This window comes from Perca flavescens, chromosome 22 (assembly GCF_004354835.1).
Source record: "Perca flavescens isolate YP-PL-M2 chromosome 22, PFLA_1.0, whole genome shotgun sequence".
Lineage (NCBI taxonomy): Eukaryota > Metazoa > Chordata > Actinopteri > Perciformes > Percidae > Perca > Perca flavescens.
In genome coordinates, this window is record NC_041352.1 from 2,636,979 (window position 1) to 2,655,543 (window position 18,565).

The window sequence follows — 18,565 nt, forward strand, 5'->3', positions numbered from 1 at the left end:
GGGTGCACACTTCCATTATCATCATGGCATTGCTATGCTACAGAGTACACAAAAACATATTTTCAATAGAATTTTAGGCCATAATTATGTATTTTCAAACATAATGTAATTGATTTTACGAGTTTAATTATGATATATTTTGTTTCGTCATGCATCATGCACGCACCATACAAAAATACCTTTCAATTTAATTGAACTATTACTTTTTAATATTGTCAGCCATACACTTCCATACCTATGGAATGAAAAAAGCATGCTCCATGAAATAATGTTTGACTGATCCAGATACAAACTATCTTTTCTACTGCCATGACTGAGATAAATGCAGATTAACTCAAAAACATGCAACAGCTGTGTATGAGACAGAACAGAGGAAAGAGACACCAAAAGACACAGACGTGGACAATACACAACCTCTCTGTTTAGAGACATCGAAAAAAAAAAAAGTGCGAAAATGTTACGATTGCAGGTTTCTACTGCTAAATTGTTCAATGGCTGTCATGCTTCTGACATTGCTATGACTCTAGAGGATGTGTCAAACTCAAGGCCCGCGGGCTAAATCCTGGCCCCTTGCAGATTTTGATCTGGCCCGCATATCAATTTAGGTTCATAATACATTTTGGCCCACCTAGTTTTTGTCACTTTTTCAACATTTGAAAATGGGGGACCGCCGGTGAGCGGTGTCGCAGTGAGCGTAGCGTCTGTGTGAAAGAAAAGCGAGAGGCAAAAAGAGACCGTAAAGATGGTGTAAAGTGTAACAGTTAAAACTAGGGATGCACTGAATCCAGGAATCAGCTCGGGCTGAATATTGGGCTTTTTGACAGGGTTCGGTTTCTGCGAAACCATACGCTTGCACTACACGCACTATGCTGGTCGACGTAATGACGGCGCCGTTGATGACGGGAAGGTGTTTACGTAGGTGGAGCGTTCAATGCAGTAGGCTGTGAGAAAATGGAACTTGTGAGCAGAAACAGTGTTGTTTGGCAGTACTTTCAGTCAAAAGAAGGCCATTCAAGTCCAGCTACACATTCGATTTGCAATGCCGATTTGTCTGGTGGTGGCGAGGGCCCTAAACAATACACAACATGGCCGCTGTTACAACATTTGGTATGAAACATCCGAAAGAATACGAGTTGTGCACGAAGGAATCTACAGACAGCAGCCAGAATGCAGAAACTTCAGGTACGGGTAAAAACTTAACCATTTGTTTACTTCATTAATGTGTTTACTGTGTTAATGGACTGAGGATGGGAGGAGGATTCGGTATTTGGTTTCGGCAGAATCTTAACCAGTGGATTCGGTATTCGGCCGAACCCCAACAATCTGGATTCGGTGCATCCCTAGTAAACACCAAGCGTCTTCTTCAAGGCGGCTTCATCTGTTGTTAATACTGTCGGTCAAGTGAAGGGTGTTACAAGCAGGTGAATGAAGCAAAGAGTCCGTTTAAATCGACAGGCTGCAGAAACGATCCGGCAAGTCCGTGTTTACAGATTGGTCCGTTTCCCGGCAAGAAATTTGGGCTGTTTGGATTGTGTTTGGCTTGGAAATGAACGGAACTGCGCGAAACACACCAGAGGAGCTGAAATCAAGTAGTAAAGTTAAACGTGGAGATATTTTTCGAGAGTAAAGTTATTGTTTATATTTTTTATGCACTGTATATCTGCCAGCCATCAACCCAAACAAATATTTTTAAAAGAAACATGGAACCTCAAATGTATTCAGCAGCCCTCATAATCGGTTTTATTTTCCATGGAAAAAACAAATTGGCTAGTGGAAAATCTGATTGGCTGGTAACTTTAAAAATCTTCTAGCCATGTTGACTGGTGATCAGAAAAGTTCATTTAAAGCCCCAGTTACAATGTTGAGACTGCAATGTAAACAGTGTCACGCACACAGCACACAGTTTTGTTTACTTAAATCTCACAATGTTTGCAGTTATGTAATCACACAGAGTTGAACTTGTTTTGAAGGTGCCATGATTGGAATTTGAACCATACTATAAGCTTCTGATGAGTAGGTAGTAGTAGTAGTTCAAACAGGACACTGTCCCATCTTTTAAACAGGACATGGTTGGAGCATACAGTCATGACTGCATGAAAAACATGATGTAACAGACATACGACCGTCTCAGGCTCGTCTGTGGATGTGTTCAGTCGGCAGTGAGTGTGCAGGTCAGTGGGTTACCTTCTTCTTGAAGCTCTGCTCCAGCTCCCATTGCTGAGCGTGCTGGTCGCCCACGGCAACCTTCGCCACATCCTGCTTCTTATTGATCCTGTTCCTCCAGTCGGCCTCGCCGCTCTTCTTCAACAAGGCCACTCTGGGAAGGACAGAAAGCAGAAGGAACAAAGAAGTTCATACTTTAGGGGAGAAAATGCAGCCCACGTATAAAATATGCTTAAGCAAGGCGGTGTGAGATACTGGGCGTTAAGGTGGCATTGTTGGACCAGAATCAAAACCTAATTCACATGACTTAAAACAAATAAAAAAATTGAAAATAAAATCATCAAAATTCTTACTGTAAATTTGCTAAATCATAATTAAACCATTTGAGAATTCAGTGGTGGAATGTAGCCAAGTAGATGTACTCCAGTACTGTACTTAAGTACAAATGTGAGTACGAAATGAGTTACTTTTACTTTCCTTAAGTTTTTTCTTTTCATGCCACTTTCTACTTCTCCTCCGCTACATTTCAGAGAGAAATATTGTACTTTTTACTCCACTACATTCATCTGTTACAGCTTTAGTTACTTACTACACATTAAAAGGTCCTATGACATGCTGCTTTTTGGATGCTTTTATATAGACCTTAGTGGTCCCCTAATACTGTATCTGAAGTCTTTTATATAGACTAGGGCTGCAAATAACGATTATTTTAATAATCGATTAATCTGTTGATTATTTTTTCAATTAATAGATGAATCAAAAAAAAAAAAAAAAAAAATTAATTTACATCAACTCAATACATACATACTTGTTGTTTTAGTTAATAGTTGTGTAAAGGTAAGTAACCCAAATAGCAGATACAGACAGACAGACAGACAGACACACACACAATGCACGACGTGCATGACATGAAGACAGACAGCCCTTTGCACAAAGTTACTGCAACGTTAGTCTATATCCATGACGTTCCACTTCCGGGATTGCTCCGGTGCCCCTGGAAATTTCGTCAGATTTCATTTCATTCGGCCAGAGGAAGGTACCGGCCCGGTACCCTCTTCCTTTGTGTTGGCGTTCTAACCTCTGGTGGATTTCTGAGGACTATGGTTAACTGCTCCTCAGATATCTGCAGGGTAAATCCAGACAGCTAGCTAGACTATCTGTCCGTCCAATCGGAGTTTTCTCTCGCACGACTAAAACTACTTTTGAACGTTACAGACGTTCCACCAAAACAAGTGCCTTCCTGAGGCTATTTTGCATGTTGTAATGAAGACAGCAAACACTGAGCAGAGGCAGACAGCACGCCACTTAGCTGCCACAGTTAGAAATACTGTTATGTTCTGGATAAACAGACTGCCGACAGTTTAAGTACAATTAGACATAAAGATCACTAAGAGAGGTCGGTGTAACTGGAGCTGGGAGAGTATTTGACAGGATTCGGTTTAAACAAAAGAGCTAAAGCAATAGAAAAGGAGCTGGGATTTATTTGAGCTAAAGTAAACGTAGGCCAAACAGTGTGGGAAGTGAGTCTATGAAAATACTAACTTAAATCTTAAAATTGGGAGATGTAGTTAGGCCTATAACAATTATCACATAAATGTCTAACTGTCAATTATTTTACATAATGGCAGTTTCTTTGTTTAACCGCAATTAATTGCCAACATTAGCTAAGGTCTTAAGACGTATGACTGGTAATTGTTGATTTTGTTTAGATATGCCAAATTGTAGCCTAAATATATAAGTCATTATTGGTCAGACTATATTTTTTTTATTATCATTTCAGTTGTTAGTTGTTGGCACTTGACCCTAAACACATTCATAGCAACAAAAATGACAACGGGGGGATACGGTTAGAAAAAATGTATTATGATAATAAAGAGGAGTTGTTTACTTCATAGGCTGTGTATTTATGTTATTATATTATCTGGGTCACATGACAGTGATATACCCAAAAGATGTATCCTGGATCATTCAAAACTTTTAATTTGTTGACCGAAAGAGACAATTATATTGTTAATCGCAATTATTTCTGAGACAATAAATTGTACAGCAACATTTGGAATTGTTACAGCTCTATTAAATGACTTCTGGAAAAGCGGGATTACAGATGAAGCACATGGAAGATTCAAAGATCACAAACTGAGGCACAGTGTGAACAGATGTTCAGTTATTGAGCCCTTATTTCTGAGTAGGGAGCAGACAGGACCCATAATGGAGGGGTCAGTGTGTTGGCAGTGCCCTCTGACCCTCTAACAACCACCCCTCTGTGACTCAGTGAGGGAACGTCCTGTTCTGCCCCGGGGGCTGCGCAACAACGCCCAAAAAACAGGATGAAAGTAACAGTGAATAGATGTTGCCAGCTGGATCTGGAACACAGATCCTGCCTCCAGTAAAATCCTCTGAAAATGGGAGAGAATCAAAGCTGTCGTGACTAGGGTTGGGCATCTTTTAGATACCAATTTTGATTATTCTTCTTTTCGATTCCGGTTCTTGAGGATTCTCTTTTCCGATTCTTTGAGGAGGGTGTCAATACACAATATGTCCCAACACGATGTGAGTTGCGCATGTGTAGAATGGCTGCCATCTTTGACAGCTAGCTATTGCAACACTACTTGGACAAACCACAGTTACATATATGTTATTTTCATTTTAGTTTTTATGGGCAGTTGGTAGTTGTGTTTAGCCGCTACAGAGCTCCGCGACGCCGGTAGCAGAGCGTATCGTCGTATCAGCGGCAGTTGATAGTTGTGTCCAGCCGCCATTAAGTGACTGTGAGCTGGGTAAGTTACAGATGACGGTCCTTTTTAAAGGGCGGTCAAGTCAAGGTAAATTTAGAAAAAAAGATTTTGGTTTGGATTAAAACACTCCCGAGGAACAAACACGCATTTCTTAGAAGAAAGAATTTCGTTTTTGTGGTGTTGCCGTAACTAGCTGTCAAAGATGGCAGCGTGTCTTGACAGGAGGGAGCTGAAATGGGAAACATGCCTATTTTACAAATTACATTACATGTAATTACAAATAAGAGGAACATTTTTATTTGGGGTTTAATGGTTGTTTACAGGTTTACCGGGCTTTTTCAACATAAACTAGAGCCACACTTTAGAGTGCTGTTTACTGTGCTCCATGGCTGCAACACAACAAGCCCCTGGAAGTACGGTGGTCGCTACGGAAACCAAAACCAGCACGTGTTAAATTGGAGCGGATGATGGTAACCAATTTTTTCCCCAAACGATTACAATTAAAAAACAATTCCACAATTCCAATTCATTTCTGAGACAATTTCCAAGTTGTAACCGGTTCTCGATGCCCAATCCTAGTCGTGACATGGTGAAAGATTGCGTGAGATGTGGAAAACTGGAGCAGACTGGATCAGGCAACACACACTTTAACACCAGTTTACATGTACTTGCATTAGGTCATCAATCAATTCAGGGTGACCCCTGCCTGCTGTGTTTACCAGTCAAACCAGCAGACGAAGCTTGTTAACACAACGTGACATAACGAGACTTATGTAATCACTTCATTTGTCAGGGAATCCAATACTGAGCTTCAGTTAACAGTCAACGTTAAAATGTACACCATGATCAAGTACATTTAAAATGCACTGCACTGACAACACAGGTTGTGTGCTTAAGTAACAAAATGCCAAAAAAAGAAAGCTCAGAAGACAGACTCAGTTTTTCCTTTCTGTCTGGAGAAATCCATTATTGTATTGTGTGTGTGTGTGTGTGTGTGCATGTGTAGCAAAGCCTAATATATCTTCTTCCTCTGTGACATAGAGCTCTATCTCTGTCCAAAAATGTAAAAACACATCAGTAAGCCACACTGTGGCACTGGGTGACACGTTCCTTCATTACCATGAACACACGTGCATGAATTTGCAGCGGAAATAGTAAAATACACTTGAGTAATGTGGTTAACAGTGTCCCATCTGTTTTAGTATATGTTCATGACCTGAGTCTTACATCTTCAGAAGGAACAAAGGATGTCACCGTTTCAATTCTAAATGGAAAACTGGTTGAAAGGAGCTTTGAGTTTTAATTATCGAAATCAAAAGCAAGGTCAGCGATTCCCCCATTCAAAATAAAAAGATTTTAACATGGCCTTGATTTGGCTACATTGAACGCGTGACAAATTGGGACCGTTCACAAAGTGTATGTGCCGCTTTTCCTCTGGGATTGTTGTTTCTAGAGTTTTTTGGAGGCGGCACAGAGCTGTAAAACATCAATCTACTGTCAACTGTTATCAGAGGACACAGGTAAGGGAAACAGAAACTCTCAAAACTGCCAATACGCTTACTGACAGTCATTAAGTCTTTTCCTGTATATCGGTAGTGTATATTAAAATAAATAGATTTTATGATCCATTTCTGTGTAAAAGGGCTGCACACACCTCGCATAAAAAATATAAATAGAAGACTGTCCTGCTTTTACGCTTGTAGAGCGGATCTCCGCGGAGCATACGCACCAGTACGCGCTGCTCTTGTGGCCAGTGTAGCCAGTTTCATTGAGAACAGTGGAAGTGTAGTGTTGAAACATCCGCTCCGCGTACGTTACGGGTGCAATGTAGCCTGGCCGTTAGTCTGTGGTACATTCTAAAAGAACTATCACATCACACTTGATACTTGTAGCCTATCTTTTTAAAGAAAAATTTGAAAATGTGAATGACAGCTGTTAGGAATAAAACCAATGATCTCTTGATCTTTACAAATCAACACTTTATAGTCTTAGAATGGCATCGCTGTCAGTGCTGAAAGAAAAAAAAAAAAAGTTTAGTTACCTCTAGTACCACTAGAAACAATGGCCTGAGAGCCACAGGCAGGTAAGTCTAGTATTGAGAGACAGACAAACAAATTGTTGGTTTTGGTCTTCCATGGGATTTGTGGAGAATAACAAAAATATAGAATATCACCATCCTTATCCTTCAATGAGTTGCTGTTAATATAGGGAAAAACCAGTATCATGACTCCGTCCTGTGTAAGAAATGAGGTCAAACTGAAAATTTGAAAACATAGACCTGGCTATCACTGATCCTTCGACCCGATGAAACAAATTCAGATTTGTGATGCTAAAAAATTCTTCAGGCCCACAGGATTGCCTGCAACATTCTTAATGTAAGCTATCCATTTATCTCATTTAATTAGATTCATGCATTACGTTTAGAAGCATTAAAGAGTTCCAGTATGAAAGTAGTCCATTCTATCCCTTCCAAATCCAGCATACTGTTGTGGATATTCCACTCTTTGTCCTGGGGAGCACAGCAGCAGTGGCTGGAAATGAAAAAACTAACAACCCACTATCTCGCTCCGTCTCGTCCTCACAATCTCATTTTCTGTCTCCATTTAACCCACATCTCAAGCAGAGAATGAAAGGGAATCTTCTCTTCCTTCAGCCTTAGCTTGGGTGGCTATTTACAGACCAACTAGTCTCACATTGCGAGACCTTCCTCCACAGTGCTGCTGAGGAAGGTCCACACAGCATAGGAGAAAAAAAGGTGTTCTGGTTTATTGGCATTTCTTTAAACCAATCACAATCGTCTTGGGCGGCGCTAAGCACCGCAATACCGGTGCCTCTGCAAAATAGGCTCCAGAAGGAACTTGTTTTGGTGGAACATGTGTACGTTCAAAAGTTGGACAGATAGTCTAGCTAGCTGTCTGGATTTACCCTGCAGAGATCTGAGGAACAGTTAACCATGGAATACCGACACAAAGAAAGCGGAAGGTGACGGACATCCAACATAAAAATAAGGGAAATCTGGCGGATCTTCCAGGCGGTACAGAAGCAATCCCCTTAATGAATGGTTGTCGATATAGACCACTGACCAACTGATCCAAAAGCAGTATATTTTCGGCCAAGCGGATGTAAATTGCATTCAGATTAGATGGAATGTTTACCAGTGCTTGCACATGGCCATACGTAGAAAACCGCAACATTCTGGATGCACGAAAAAGAAGAAAACAGCAGCTGGCCACAGCACCAGGCTCACCTCTCTTTGATGGACATGTGTCTGGCCATCATCATGTTGCGCAGCTCGTCTTCCTCCTCCGGCTGAACCAGGCCGTCTGTGTCCGCCGCAGGAGGCTGACACACGCTGCTGGGCGAACCAGATGCTGCTCTGGATGTCACCACAGTGGACTCCGGCAGCTCTGGGGGAACACACACACACACACACACACACACACACACACACACACACACACACACACACACACACACACACACACACACACACACACACAGGAGTGAGTCAAATCAATAAGTTGACAGCAACACAAATGTTAACAGTTTCCATTGGGGCTCGGTATCATTTAAAAGATTATGATACCAGGACCCATAAAGTGATACCAATATTTGATCATTTTATTTTCTACTTCATTCGTTACCCATCATGTGAAAGGGAGCATTTATCTGCAAAAATTAACACCACCACACAGATTTTTACGCACATTCATTTTGAAAGTGTTCAATTATTGTATTTGAAATTGTATTGTTAGGAAGATATGAAACTGGACAACTCTGTCAAATACGCCGCACTGGACTTCACCAAACCACAGACTGTATGGGTTGTAGCCGCTGCGGTAGTGGGCCAATCACACGTCGCATCAAACTCGAAGAATGCTTGAGGTGATCGGCTGCATGCAAAAACCATACAAATAGTCATTTTTTTCTAGATCTGGGTATAAAACAGATCGAATGTAGGCATTGTTTGACTGTAGAAGTTCCGATACTATTTGGTACTGGGTTATTTTACGATGGACTAGATTTAAAATGGCATTATTTTTCTGATTAGGAAGGGCATACATAAAGAACAAAATATGTTAAACATGATTTAAAATAAATTTTGCAAATGGATCCATGTAACAAACTCCTGATATTTACCGCCTAGGATACATCTCTCTAAATAACGAAATATTCCAAAAGTCCCATGACTACAGGATTTTGCATTGAAGTACAGTCATGGCTCTAACAGTGCAAACTCAGCAGCACAAAACAGCGTGCGAGCCAACATCTTTCATGCTTACCAAGAGGCTCTCGTCTGCCTGCGAGAAGCAGCGCAGACACTTTTTCACAGCTTCTAACCTCCGTTTCACAGCTGTAATCAAATAACCCACGCTGTTTTGTAGAAACACTGAAGCTCGCTTGTCGAGGCACTGCTGCCACAACAGTCATCGGACTGATTTCTCTGCTCTCTGACAGGTTGTACCCTTACTACAGAGACAGTCAAAGTGTTTGGCTCGGAGTTACTGCCGCTCAGACATGAAGGAAGCTGAAAACCCCAACCTGAATGCAACATTGTCACAGTCGCAGGAAATGTGGTTGAATGAGAAATGGTTGTTGACTGTGGACTGAAAGTGACTCCAGTGTTTAGTTAGTCTTACAATTTGCTTTTTAAATATTTAAAAAAGGGCCACGTCACTCTATCATGCATCACTTTCATTTCTTAAATTGTGTACTGTTAAATGCACAACCACACACCTTAATAAAATACATGTAAACCCTGATATTTAAATGCTGAATGCAAACATAACATGCTAAAATGTTTACCATGTTCACCATCTTAGTTTTGAGTGTTAGCATGCTTAAATTAGCACACAGTCTGACATTGGCAGTGGTATCATTTTATTCTTACAGATGGCTCATTAAATATGTATCGCCACCTCCTTCAGCTCTCCAGCATCACTTTCTTGTTTTCGGTTTAAGAACACTAATATCCAACAGCCAATCACTCTGCACAAGTTTGATTGCAGAAAGTAAAAAGTTCAAACAGATCCTCAAAGCAGACCCCCGCCCTCTGGGAAAAGATACAGGACAATCAGATCCAGAACCCCCAGGCAGTCAAAAGCACAAACCCTCCTCTCCACCTCCATCCTATATAAAGAGGTGTGTGCAATAAACCCCAGAAAACTGGGCATGCAATAACCTCATGTATATAGTGCCACCTCATTGTGCTTATTTATTTATTTAGTTTTCTATTTTACCATTTACATTTTTTGGTTTTGTTGAGATTTTGTTGTCATATTCAGAGCTATGACAATAAAGATCTATTTTATCTTTTCGGGTCCCTCTCTGCGGTGCTTACCTCCACTGATGGCTCTGCTCTTCTGGTCGTCTGGGTAGTGTGCTTCCTCCCTTAGATACGCCTCCAGCCTCTCCTGGCGCATGTGGCTCTCTGAGCTCTGCACGGCTCTGTCTCCCCACCCTCTGGCCAGCCACTCCTCCTCCCTTTCCTCCCCCCTCTCTCTTCCAGTCAGGGGCTGGGGCAGATCGGTCTGCCTGACCGCTCCCTCCGGAGAGGGAAGCTTCCTCTTCCCTGGTCCCCGATCAGCTCCGTCTTCTCCCTGCAGAAGGATTTGGTACGTCTGATTGGCCGCGGGGTCCGAGGACCTCCAGGGGGGGCCGTCTGGGTGGTGAGGGGGCAGAGACCTGTCAGCGCTGGGGGGCGGGGGTTGGACCCGGACTGCCGCTCTGGTTATGTGGATGTCTCCGGCATGGTCAGTGGAGACAGTGCCTCCTCTCAGAGCAGAGGAGGACGACGACGACAAAGTAGGGAGGGGTCCCAACCGAGAGCCTGTACCGTTTTGAAGCTGTGTAACAGAGAGGTAGAAGGGGAGACAGGCAAAGAAAAAAGTGGGTCCGTTTGCTACAAAGGCTGAGAAAAAGGTCAGGCAAACTGCACACACAAAAATTTGAGAGAATCACGCTGACTAATCACCGCCTGCCTGACTCACTGCACTTCCTGAGCATCAAAGGGCAGCCTCTCTCGCAGGTCATTTGCAGCCCACATCACAAAGCCATGCCATCAGCCCCCCACACCCTCCACACAATGCATCCTGCTGTAGCCAAAAGACATACTTTTTTCAAATTCAAAACTGAAGTTCGTGAACTAACCTGACATTTTTGCTGAGTAATAAATGACAAGCAGCAGTAAACATCCATGGAAAGCACAGAAAGATCTTGTACAAATATTCCTTTAACTTCTTAATCTTTTGCTTCAATTCCCTCTGCCATGCTTCCCCTCCATGAAACAGTTGCCAGTTTCAAAACGAGCAGATGGAAAGAGGCTGCTTTCAGTCCGTGTGGTGGTGAACAAGAGCTGTGGTGCTTTTGTTCTCTATCCTCCACCACAGGGGCATCTTTCAAGCCCTCAGCATCATCCATCCACACATCGCAGCCTCCTCATTGACACAGCCCGATGATGAGATCCGAGTCGGAACTTACTCAGAAGCCGGGCAATTGCACAGTGCATTCATAATTACATCACACAACACGGATACGGGAAGCCATACAGCAGTTGTTCACAGAAACATATGGTCATTTCTGAGAGGAGTGCCCCCAGCTGTGTCTCAGGCAAATGCATGGCGATTGTTGGGAGGAGCCTTACTTGTAGGTGCTCTACTGGGCTGTCCCACAGCTCCTGTTCATCCCTGACGTCTATGTCTGAAGGCTCCTGGAGCAGAAACACGCACAGGCTACAATGCTTGATTCATGTATTCTCTTATGCATTCTCGCTCCCTTGTTCAAAGCAGGAATGGGTTGTACGGCACCTGTCTGATATATACTTATACATTTAATATTTTCTTATTCTATCTTATACCTTTTTTATTTGACTTGGTATTGTAATTTGACGACAGCTACTTCTGTCTACCTACTGCATGGTTGCCCATCCTGTTGCTCTGAGGTGTCACCCTCTTCTCCCATTAAACGTTAGTTTGTGGAGTTTTTCTGATCCAGGATCAGGTGTTGAACACATTGTAAAGCCCTCTAAAAAAATATGCAAGTTTTGAGCTATATAAACATTTTTGTATCAGTTTGTCCTTTAAATGCATTATGAGTTAGAGGAGTAGATTACTACCACTCTCCCGGCACCTCTGAGGCTCACCAATTAACACACTGATTAATCCCTACACACTGAAATGTAAAAAAAACAACAGTTTGTGGTTTTCCAGGGTTAGGTGCAATGTCGTCTGGATCGATGACTGTTCATTTCCCGGAGAGTTACGGCGTCGACGGAACTTCCGCCGGATGTCCCATCCGCTTTCTTTGTGTTGACGCCAAACTTTGGTCGCATCGATGAACAGCAACCGGAACCTCTGAGCAACGTTTTACTTTCAAAATGTTAGAAAATGTGGATGGTGCAACAAGGCAGGCCGGCTTGGTTCTTTTGAGGAATGATTGTAAAGATTTACAAAGAATACGTTTACAGCATTTCCTCTCTAACTGGGACGTTTTGGGAATGATTGGTGGGATTTGCTATGGACAAAATATACACAGAGAGACACAGGTAAGAGCTAATGAGGTTTAACCACGGATCAGCTAATTTCAACAGCTCACGTTACTGCATTGTGTCAACAGTCAACTTCATTTAATATTGTATGTGGCGTTTTCTTACGTGGGGTGCAAATGTTCCTCCAAAACAAGTTCCTTCCAGAGACCATTTAGCAGAGCCACGCTCGCTACTTCCGGAGCTTAGCGCCGCCCAAGACGATTGTGATTGGTTTAAAGAAATGTAAACAACCTCAAATCGTTTATGCTCCTGTTGCCAGACCTTCCTCTGCAGTGCTGTGGAGATAGGTCTGGCAATGCGAGACTAGGTGCAATCAAATGATTCTTTACCGTTTGCAGTTATCTCCTCAAGTCTCTGCTGGTTGCCTGACATTGTCACCGTGACGACGAGACTTCAGACAGTCATTGGTACCAGGCCAAGATATACAGCTCCAGCACGTCACTTCCGTAAAATCTAAATCTTAAGTTGTTTTTACATTCCGGGTTGTTGTCAAGCAGCTCCGGGACCCTGAGGCGGGCAGGAAAGATCGTCCCCTCCCACCCCAAACACAAACTGTTTTGTAAATTTCTTATTTTTATTTTGTATTATGCCTTTATACTTTGGCATTATGTTTATTATTATGGACCAAATCATCACTACGTCAAATTCCTTGTATTTGCAAACCGCAATTTGCAGTTAACCACTTCTGATTCTGAAAAAGCTATTCCTATAAAACAATATGCTTTGAAGCGAGTCCAACACAAAAATTACACTACGAAAAATAAGGTTTTGAGTTAAAAGAATACCTCTGTTTTCTTAAACCTTACAATCTAAAAAAAACATAAATATGTAGTAATTACAATAAGTTCAGTTTAAATGCAGTTTCTACAGGATAAACAGCAAATGATCCGGCTGCTCGCCTACCTGCTCCATATCTCCCAGTGTGATGGGTTGTGTCTGGTAGCGAGTGTTGGTCCTGCGCTGGCGTGTGTCCCCCCTGGTGCGGGTGACCCTGATGGGAGGCTGAGCCAGTCTGTTGAACAGCGCCATCTTTTCTGCCAGGCTGAGAGTGCAGAGATCAGGCTCGTCTTGACCGTGACTCGGACTTTGGCCTTTTCCCTCCACTGTGGACACGGGCTTAGAGCGCTGGACCTCCTGGCTTTCCTGCACCTGCCGGTTCTCCCGCACCTGCTCCCGGGAGGAAGACCTCTGCTGCAAGGACGCCTGCAGGCTGAGGGCAGGGTGACACCCGAGAGACAAAGAGGTAGGAGAAAGGGAGACTTCTGGTAAGCATGGAAGGAGCTCATGCAAGCTAGCGGCATGCCATCCATGGCAGGCAGCATTGTGGAGCACACACACACGCACGCACATGTGACAGTGAGTCATGCCCACCACAAACTTTATTAAATAAAATCCTTCTAGCCTTCGTAGTCCTATAATAATTTAATCATGTAGTTTCCTCCAATCACACAGGAGGGCACCAAAACACACAAAAAAAAAACATTGTGCATTAGGACTTTCCACTAAGATCCAGCCATTCGCATCCTGTGGGGTAAAACTCCCTTGTGAGAATAGCACTCTGAAAAGAACACTATGCCGTGGTGTAAGAGCAGCATTTAGTAAAAATCAAGCATGTTAGTCACACACTGTAGGTTGCCGTGAGCATTCATATCCGTGCCATGTACCTGTATGGCCCGACAGTGCTGCAAACTAGGGTGGGGCTAGGGACGCGTGCTACAGCAGTGTGAACAGTCACCGCGTGTGGCACGTGAGTGGGGACGCTACAGTAGCAAAGGACACACACACACACACACACACACACACACACACACACACACACACACACACACACACACACACACACACACACACACACACACACACACACACACACACACACACACACACACACACACACACACACACACAGGGAATTAACCAGATGACTTCACTGTAGTTCAGATAAAAAAAGGGTCATTAAAGCTTACGGGAGAGGAATATAAAGCATGTTGAGGTTCAGCGAGATGGCTGGAGGATTAAAACACAATTTTATTTCAGTATTGATGAAGGATTTCAAATGAAATTCAGAATCATGTCCAGAGCAGAAAACGTGATTGATTAGAAATGTTGCTGCATCATAAAGCTTGCGGAAGTTTCAAATCAACTAAAAAGGGTAGGTTCACCCAAATTACAAAAAAAGCATACTGTCTCACAGATAGTTTGGGTTTTTAATAGTTGTATCCATATCTGAGATTTCTGTCTCCACCCCAACAAATTATGTGGATGGATTTTTGTTGACTCACTGCAAAGGAAAATTACATTACATACGTTACAAAAACGTATCTTTCCGGAACCGGTGTCCCTCATGGACTGCGGATAAACCAGAGCAATGGGAACTGTTTTACCTAAATAAGATGTAAATTATGTACATTTGCAGTTATTTTCAATGCTGAGCATGACAAACAAAGTGTTCTTCAACTCCGCTGTATTGGGGTGGGGCAGGAATCTTAGGTCTCTGAAAATGTGGCTAGCTATCATTAGGGTGAATGAGACCTTTTTTAATTGACCCTTTAAAGCACTTAAAGGGAAATGGTATCGTTCCACCTGGATGCTCCTTTCCCATGTTTTAGTGTCTAAATGACTGGGAACAACAAGTTTTAAAATTGGGCCAGTATTTAAAAAAAAAAACTGTTTTGCCATTTGTTTGGCATTTTAGGCCTTTATTATATAGCTGAAGATGTGAAAGGGTATAGAGAGGGGGAACGACATGCAGCAAAGGGCCGAAGGTCGGAGCCGAACCCGCGGCCGCTTCGACAAGGACTGAGCCTTTGTACATGGGGCGCACGCTTTACCAGGTGTTACGGCGCCCCGGAAGTGGTCCAGTATTTCATCCAACTCAAAAAAGCTAATTTCCAAACAGGTCAAACTAATCCTTTAATTCGGCATTAAACAAAGTTGCTTGTTGAGACTTACGTGGCAGCGATTACTACTTCCTCAGTGGTGACTGGCTGAGTTCTGGATCGGTCTTGTGTCCGTCTTAGTCTCCTGTCCACCGCTGCATTCCGGGATCGTGGTTTAGGAGCTCCGCCATCAATGCTCTTCTCCAGCTCCTGGGTAGAAAAACATTTAAAATAATTTTAATCTCACCTTTACCTCCGGTAGGATAATCTGGGAGCAGAGTTCACTCGGCTGATGGGAGGTTAAAGCGAATGACAATCAAACACGGGCTTCTGAGTACTGAGTACATTCAAATCATATCTATTATACATGTATATCTATTCAAAGCGGTTTGGAAATGCAAGTATCTAGTGATTTGATCTTAAGCAAATGGGACTACAGAGCATGTTTGAGGTCAGTTTCACAGATGCGGAGTGAAACGTGCTCCAATACAAATGCTTGTTCCGGTGGAATGCCTGTGCTGAAACCAAACGGTCCCCCCCCCCCCAAGTTTTCATCTCTTATTCCTCACAGTAATGTCAGGACAGAAAATAAGTTTGTGTCCATGATTGGAAGTACATTTCTCCGTGCTTGGCGTCTGGAACCAGTGTGTAATCTGTAGAAATGAAAGGATAAACAGGGAATAGTTGAAGCTCACCCTGAAGAGAGAACGCTTGGCTGCTACGCTCAGCTTGGCCCGTTCATCTAGCTTCTCTTCATCAGCTACAGAGAGAGAGGCGGAGAACATAATGACATTACAAACGCTGGATGGATTATGCATGTAGTCACCAAGAGCACACTGAAGAACCTCTGCAAGGGTAGTCATTTTAAAACGAGTCAGTTGGAAACAATACAAAGTCAGCCGGAGACAGCCTTTTTTAACCAATAACATGGCGCTACAGTAGCTTGATTAACTAGCTAGCTACAGCTAATAAAATCTTCTAGAGACAGTTCAGACTCTTCTCAGCAACACATTTGTAAGTGTAATGTACTTCAAGTCATAAGGTTTACCTTCATCACTTCACAGCAAAGCACAATCTGGCTTTATAGCTGGGAGCAAAGTCAAACCACAAACCCTGTGGCTGGTGTCTTTGAGGAGACTATGCAGAGCTGAACAGGTGTGAGAAGCATGGCTGCACGCACACACACACACACACACAAACATACTCTCTCTGCAAGACATATGACATGACATCACCACACAACTATTCCCTCTGACTGACGCCGCTGTGCTGAGCTCTGCTCCCTCCAATTCGCCTCAGAACAAAAAGCGTCCCAGCGGAGTGTGGGCTTATAAAAAGCAGATGAGCTAGTTCTGCCCTCAGTAGAGCTGCTGTGCCGTTATGCTACTGTGAGCACCAGTAACGATTCTATAAACTCCACTTCAAAATGTTGTGCTTTCCTGTTAAAAAAGGAGATTTGAGTCCTTTGGCCTCCACCTTCAGTCTATTCCTGAAGCTTTGACATTAAGTCACTGAAAAGCTACAAATAATCATGTTGTTTTCATTGGCAACTGTATATGTAGACTAGATATTGTTCCATTTTATCCTTTCTGATCGCCAAAGGGCACTGATTAACTTCCGTCTTGTGCATGCGCAGGTCTAGTCATTATTTCAACAAAGTCATGTGTGACTTCAGGATGAGCCCAGCTCAGGTATAACTTCTGGCATCATCCACAAGATCATTCCTTTCTCATCTTCTCTTACTATTAATCAGAGATCTTTGCTTGTAGCCTCAGTCTCATCAATCCGTTGCGTGTCCGCTCAGTGTTGGCTAATAACGACAACATAACATTACATTACTGGCTCCTAGCCTTTAGCTGGGTCAAAATGACCATCATCAGCATCCCGGCAAAAATCCTGGCCCTGGACCAGGAGTTATCCGCCTTCTTGATCAAGGGTGCAATCTAACGAGTGAACCCACTGTCACAGCCGGGGGGTTCTACTCTATTTACTTTCTGGTCCAGAAGAAATGAGGCAGACTTTGCCCAGTTCTGGATCTAAGGGGATTAGGGACAGCAGATGTTCTCGGTGCTGTTGCCAGGAAAGAATGGTACACATCCATGAGGTCGGGATCTCGGCTGGTGGTAATGTCTCCATGCTTGCCTCGAAGCCTCCTCCGATGCAGAGGTAGACACAGAGATTGTCTTGCTTGTGTATGTAGTGGGGATCGTAGCGGAGGTTCATCTCATTCCACTTTTTGCATGGGGTTTGCTTTTATGCTTACATTTGAGAATCTCATGGTGAATTTTAATAAGAGCTCTCTGAACCCCTAGAGCATAACCTCCATTCGTGTGGCTCTGAGCACCTTCTTCCCTTCCTCTGAAGGGGCAGTTTGTTGTCCTACAGTTAGTTTCTTCACCTTTTGGGCAAACTGACAGCCTGTCCCACTGGATTGTGAAGGTCATTGCCTCCGCGTACAAGGGATAGGGCCGTTGGCCATTGGCCACGTCTTGGTCGACCTTAAGAGAGGTGCCCTTGGAGGACTTATGTGCCGCGGCCTCATGGGCGTGGTTCTTCAGCCGAGTCCTCTGTCCTCTGTTACATCCTTATAGGGTGGGTACACAGAATTTTTCGTGACACTGTTGTTATAAGTGTCCAGTGTTAAGCACTGTCTGCGGCGGTCAGTAAGGACGAAATAGAACACAAGTTACGAATGCAACTACGGTTCTATGAATCCTGGATGACCGCCAGAGTTCTCAGTCACTCAGAATCTCGTGAACCTGCGAAAAGTTTATGTAGAAATGATCTTGTGGATGACACCGGAAGTTATACCTGAGCCACGGTCATCCCGAGGTCACATGGGACTTTGTTAATATAAATAATAATAAAGTTAATTAAGTATTGACCACTGAATGGCAGATAGCCTGTCCCACAATGAAACCCTGCCAATATGATTCAGAGCTGAGCTAACTGAAATGGAAAGCAACTCGACTGAACTTAATTACATGTACAGTAGATGCTTTTTACATCACCATGATCTCATCAACTTAGCCCATCCAAAGGCTGATTGAATTGAATTTACTCAGAGCTTCTGGTAGAAAACCACTAAGGTTTTGGTGTCATTCTAAACCTTCAAAGATCACCTCATAAGTAAAAATCACACCATGAAAATAAAAGCATTGTCCCCATTTGATTCATAAGCTACAAACAAAACTGCATCACTTCTACTGCTGTTAATGTGCCAATGGACATAAAGCAACTGG

At 43.1% G+C, this 18,565-nt stretch overlaps 1 protein-coding gene across 1 annotated transcript in view; it reads right to left on the reverse strand.

Moving 5' to 3' along the window:
• The window catches only part of svila (supervillin a), a 79,537-nt gene that overhangs the window by 38,959 nt on the left and 22,013 nt on the right, over positions 1-18,565 (reverse strand). The window contains exons 11-18 of the mRNA XM_028569599.1: positions 16,019-16,083; positions 15,397-15,533; positions 14,109-14,204; positions 13,348-13,654; positions 11,542-11,607; positions 10,240-10,744; positions 8,146-8,305; positions 2,185-2,317 (exon numbers count right to left, since the gene is read on the reverse strand). Coding sequence (XP_028425400.1) covers positions 2,185-2,317; positions 8,146-8,305; positions 10,240-10,744; positions 11,542-11,607; positions 13,348-13,654; positions 14,109-14,204; positions 15,397-15,533; positions 16,019-16,083 — 1,469 coding nt within the window. The remainder of the gene's footprint in view (positions 1-2,184; positions 2,318-8,145; positions 8,306-10,239; positions 10,745-11,541; positions 11,608-13,347; positions 13,655-14,108; positions 14,205-15,396; positions 15,534-16,018; positions 16,084-18,565) is intronic.